This window comes from Triplophysa rosa, linkage group LG11, assembly GCF_024868665.1.
Source record: "Triplophysa rosa linkage group LG11, Trosa_1v2, whole genome shotgun sequence".
In the NCBI taxonomy this organism is placed as follows: Eukaryota; Metazoa; Chordata; class Actinopteri; order Cypriniformes; family Nemacheilidae; genus Triplophysa; species Triplophysa rosa.
Window position 1 is genome coordinate 26,555,504 of NC_079900.1, and position 5,591 is coordinate 26,561,094.

Genomic DNA, 5,591 nt, shown 5'->3' on the forward strand with positions numbered 1-5,591 from the left:
GACTCCCCTGTGCAGTGTGCACTTAAACCAGTTTTAATATGTGTTATAAAATCATCTTTTTCTGTGTAAAGTTGTAATATAATGACTTCTATACATTGTTTAGCTTAAATTGTCTGCCTAAACCCCCCAAAAAATTTCACCTTGACATTTGTCACTTTTGATAATTTAAATATTGTTTTTATGTAATTAGCAGTGCTTTTACATTTTTAGATTGTGTGAAACAAATTTTTTGTCTCTGAACTCAAGAATGTATTTTATGGTAAAGCAATCAACTCAACAAGCATTTAAAACATAACCGTTAAGCATCATCCAATCAACATATACGTTGCGCCTTGGCTTCGTGAACAAAGGATGTGATTGGTTGAATACTCATTGGCGCGGAGCACACAGTAACGTAAAGTTTGCGTTCCCGCGTTTCAACAGTGACGATTCTGATGAAGCACTGTCGGAGCTGAACTACAAATCAGTGGAATATATATATATATATATATATGTATGGCATTGGGCATATTGGTAAGTTGGATTTAACGGTTTTAGCAGTGTGTGATTTTAAACACGAGTAGAATGTACACTGTTTTCACGGGGCATAAACATATTTAACTAGCCAGCGCATGTAGGCAGACTTGCAAGTCCTAAAGCGTGAGAGCTCTTGATCCGTGGAAATATTCTGTAAAATATATGTTTGTTAAGTACTTTTGCTAAATAGAATCAAGCAGTGCATCGTTTTAAATACGAGTAAGTTAGCATGTAGGCTACACTGTTTAAACATGCCTGGCAGCGGATGTAGTAAAACTCGCAAGCTCTAGATGTCCTGCCCAGTTTGTGAAATATAATTTATGTGTTTGAAACCGTAGTAGAGTGTGTATTTGTTCACGTAGTTTAAATGTTTAGCTGTCAGTTCTGTGTGATATCAGTGCAAATCCTTAGGTAGCATGTTTTACATAACAAACTTCACCTTAAACCACGGTGCGTGTTCAAGTGTGCATTTTTACCGTAAACAAAATAGATTCACGTGTTGCTACTCCACATGCCCTTGCTGTCACAAAACTAGAAGTTTTGAGAGTACAGAAATGGTTGCTCAGAGGATGTGAAAGGCATGATTCTTCTACCTCTCTCCTGTTTTGATGAGAAAGAGGAGCTCCTCCATTATGTAGAAGAGACAAGCCTGGCAAAGGATGTGGAGTTAGAAAACCTGCCTGTGACGCCTTGCATTATTGTGTGTGGTAAGTGAAAGTTTTGTTAATATACAGTAGAACCCTAAAGCTTTAATGATTAAATGTTTAACTATAAAGTTGAGTTTATAAGTTTACATGCCCCTTGCAGAGTATGCAAAATGATAGGGATTAAAGTGATAGTTCACCCACAAATGAAAATTCTGTCATCATTTACTCACCCTCTTATCATTTTAAACTAGAACACAAAAGAAGATATTTAAAAAAATGCTGGTAACCGAACAGCAGTGGCACCCATTCATTTCTATTGTATGGACACAAAACCAACACAAGTCAATGGGGGCCAGTTAACAACATTCTTCAAAATAGTGTTCTGCAGAAGAAAGTCATACAGGGTAAATGCTGAGACAATTTTAATTTTTGGTGAACTATCAATTTAAGAAATAAGATACAAATCATACAAATTGCAATTTTTAATTAGTTCTGCACAGAACAAACTGTTCCACATAATATATGTTTTTACATATATTCCACAACACAGATTAATAACTCGGTTTACACAAATCTAAACTTTAGAACTGGTTTATTTCTATTATTTCTAAAATCTATTTTGTGAAATGGTTATTTCAGGGCAGTACTAAATAAACTGCAATTTGTATAATATTCTTGCCATACTGTATATGTAAATACACAATAATCTTACGTTCATAAATTTATGTATATTGCATTGAAATGTATCTACAGGACCCTCCTGCTATGCTGCTGTCCGATTCATGCTAGCTGTGGACCGCAAGATTGTGAATGATGACATCACTTCTTTCATCTCTGCTGTTTGCCTAATGTTCTGCAGTTATTACTGCTCCAAAATTAACTACCCTACTGAACTGGCGTCAGTGCTTGAATTCCTGCAAAGGTATGTAAAGAGACTTAGGAGGGGAGATTCATTACGGTGTAGCTTAATTTACAGACTTATAAATGTTTTTTTTTTCTTTTCAAGGTGTTTTTTTCATCCTCAATCCGGAGAAAGGGAATAAAGGAGGTGGAAAAGAAAAACAAAAAGCTACTCCCAGTCTTCACCCTAATCGCTGACCTTTCTGATCATGAATGGCGAGAGACTTTGTAAAGGTGGTCTGCAGACTGTTTCCAAGTTTATACTCGGGGTGAGAGACTTTGTAAAGGTGGCCTACAGACTGTTTCCAAGTTTTAATCTCTTAAAGGGTTATTTCAGGCTTGAATCAAATTTTCCCCATGTTTTACTTACCCTCAAGGCATCCTAAGTGAATGTAACTTTCTTCTTGAGGAATAATGGAGTCAGAGTAATAATACCACGTATCCTTTTACTTCCAAGCAGTAGAATGGGAGTGAATGGGGGGCAATTTTTTAAATCTCCAAAAAGTGCATCCATTGATCAAAGAGCGGCTCGACACGGCTCCGTGGTCTTAACAAAGGTCTTCTGAAGCGAATCCATGCGTTTGTTTAAGAGAAATATACATATTGACAACGCTATAAAGGATAATGTCCAACATCCGCTGCAGGCGAGCGAGAGGCTTGTTTCTCCGGCAAATGACGCAGAGTCTTCACCCTAAGTAAGTTCCTGTGACGAACACAGCATTTTTCGTTTTCGCCAATATAAACACCGCCTCTTCTGGGCGGGAGCTTTCGTCGCCATCATTTAACGGAAAAACAAGCCTCTCTTTCGCCTGCAGCGGCTGTTAGACATTATCCTTAATAGCGTTGTCAATATGCATATTTCTCTTAAACAAACGCATTGATTCGCTTCAGAAGACCTTTGTTAAGACCACGGAGCCGTGTCGAGCCGTTCTTCTTTCATCGATGGATGCACTTTTTGGAGCTTCAAAAAATCCCCCCCATTCACTCACATTCTGCCGCTTGGAAGTCAAAGAATACGTGGTATTATTACTTTGATTGCATTATTCTTCAAGAAGAAAGTCACATTCACTTAGGATGCCGTGAGGGTAAGTAAAACATGGGGAAATTTTGATTTTAAGCATGAAGTATCACTTTAAAGGGATAGTTCTCCCCAAAGTGAAAATTCTGTCATTTCCTCACTCTCAGGTTCTTCCAAACCTGTATACATTTTTTGTTCGGTTAAACAAAAAGGAAGCTATTTATAAGAATGTCAGTAACCAAACAGATCTTATCCCTCATTTACTGCCATAGTAGGGAAAAAAAATACTATGGGAGTCAATGGGGGATGAGATCTGTTTGGTAAATGACATTCTTACAAATAAATTCCTTGGTGTTTAGCAGAACAAAGAAATATATACAGTACAGGTTTGACATGACAAGAGAGTGAGTAAATGATGACAGAATTTTCATTTTTGGGTGAAGCATCACTTTAAATGTAGACTGGACTGAACGATTTTAATTAAACCACTGTATACCAGTTGAAACACGAGAACAGAAAAATGCACTAATATTTTGTCTTAAATGCCTGCCAGTCTTTATTAAAGATACTTGGGACCTCACTGATGTCTTTGTCTTTTATAGATTTTGATGGGTTTTGATGATTTGATTTAGGTTTGCAAATGTAAGATATTTATCAATTAGTTTAACAGTAATTTTAATAGTTTCTTAAAGGTTAAATCTGAATGTTTAGCAAATAATTATAGAGTTTAACTGTAATTATTACAACATAAACCTTTAAATTAGACAGTGCTGAACTGTAAAAAAGATGGTTATGAACCGTAATTAATACAATGTAAACCTTTAAATTAGAAAGTGCTGAACTGTAAAAAAGATGGTTATGAACCGTAATTAATACAATGTAAACCTTTAAATTAGAAAGTGCTGAACTGTAAAAAAGATGGTTATGAACCGTAATTAATACAATGTAAATCTTTAAATTAGAAAGTGCTGAACTGTAAAAAAGATGGTTATGAACCGTAATTAATACAATGTAAACCTTTAAATTAGAAAGTGCTGAACTGTAAAAAAGATGGTTATGAACCGTAATTAATACAATGTAAACCCTGGAATTTGACAGGTATAAACTGTTTTTATAACAGCATAAACAAGTAAATTAGACAGTTATGAACCGTAAAAAAGAAAATTATCAACTGTAAAATATACGGTACAGTGGGTGCAATCCCGTAAAACCAATAACGTTGCAACCGTACTTTTGACGGTAAAGTTCTGGCAACCACAGCTGCCGGTTTTTTACCGTAAAATTTACGGAATATTTTTTTTACAGTGTACCAGTTTTTACCGTTAATTTCACAGTCCACTTTTTGTGTTCCGTAAACCAAATAACATTTTCTCTGTATTTTTTACGGTGGATTTCTGGCTACCACAGCTGCCAGTTTTTCACCGTAAATTTTACGGAATTTTTTTTACAGTGCACTGTATTCTTTGTTAAAGTTTAACTAATGTCCAACTCAATACATTTAAAGTAAGATATTTTTCTGATTGGTGCACAATGCAGAACAGTTTTTTCAAGACTGTTTTAAAGGGATACTTCACCCAAAAATGAAAATTCTGGCATCATTTACCTCGAGTTGTTCCAAATCTGTATAAATTTCTTTGTTATGATGAACACAGAGAATTATATTTGGAAGAATGCTTATTACCAGACAGATTTTGCCCCCCATTGACTACCATAGTCAAAAGTGCCCCAGAACTGTTTGCTGTTCTACATTCTTCAAAATGTCATTTTTTTATCAACATTTTTATTCAACAAAGAAATTTATGATGGGGCAGTTGTGGTCTAATGGTTAGAGAGTCGGACTCATGACCAGAAGGTTGCCGGTTCGATTCCCAGGGCCGGCGTGTAACAACTGAGGTGCCCTTGAGCAAGGCACCTTACCCCTACTTGCTCCCCGGGCGCTGTAGTGATAGCTGCCCACTGCTCCGGGGTTACGTGTGGTCACTACTCTCTGGATGGGTTAAATGCAGAGGTCACATTTCGTTGCCTTGTACATGTGCAATGACAATAAATTGAATCTAAATCTAAAAAAGAAATTTATACAAATTTGTAAATGATGACATAATTTTCATTTTGGGTGAAGTATCCCTTTAAGCTTTCTGTGTTGAGAAGGGCCCCTACTGTGAAAAACAGATGAAATAGGGTGGATGTAGTTCAGCTCCTAGGAGACGATGGTTGGCTAAGTTTAAAATGAAATTGGAGAATATAAAGAATATATAAAGAATATAAAATTAATTTTCAATCAGTCTCAAAAATCAAGCATTTCTAATTTCACGCAGCTTCACGGTAAAGTGACAAAAACCGCTGTAAGTTTATAGCTCCTTGAATGTTTGTCTTGTTTGCATTTGTGTGTTTGTCTGCCCCATGGGTGTGTTAGTCAAGGTAGGTGTGGTAAATGGATCGGTCCACGAGGTGCGATATGCCACTGTTAACAAAATAGAGCTCAGTTGTAAGAAATGCACCCTGGGTACCTA

General features: G+C 36.3%; 1 protein-coding gene across 1 annotated transcript; it reads left to right on the forward strand.

Moving 5' to 3' along the window:
• Positions 1-519: 519 nt before the first annotated feature.
• LOC130561914 (uncharacterized) lies at positions 520-3,932 on the forward strand. The gene is made up of 3 exons (XM_057346574.1): positions 520-1,223; positions 1,917-2,085; positions 2,170-3,932. The coding sequence occupies exons 1-3, from the start codon at positions 1,097-1,099 to the stop codon at positions 2,204-2,206; spliced, it is 333 nt and encodes a 110-aa protein (XP_057202557.1). The 5' UTR covers positions 520-1,096; the 3' UTR covers positions 2,207-3,932.
• Positions 3,933-5,591: the final 1,659 nt, after the last annotated feature.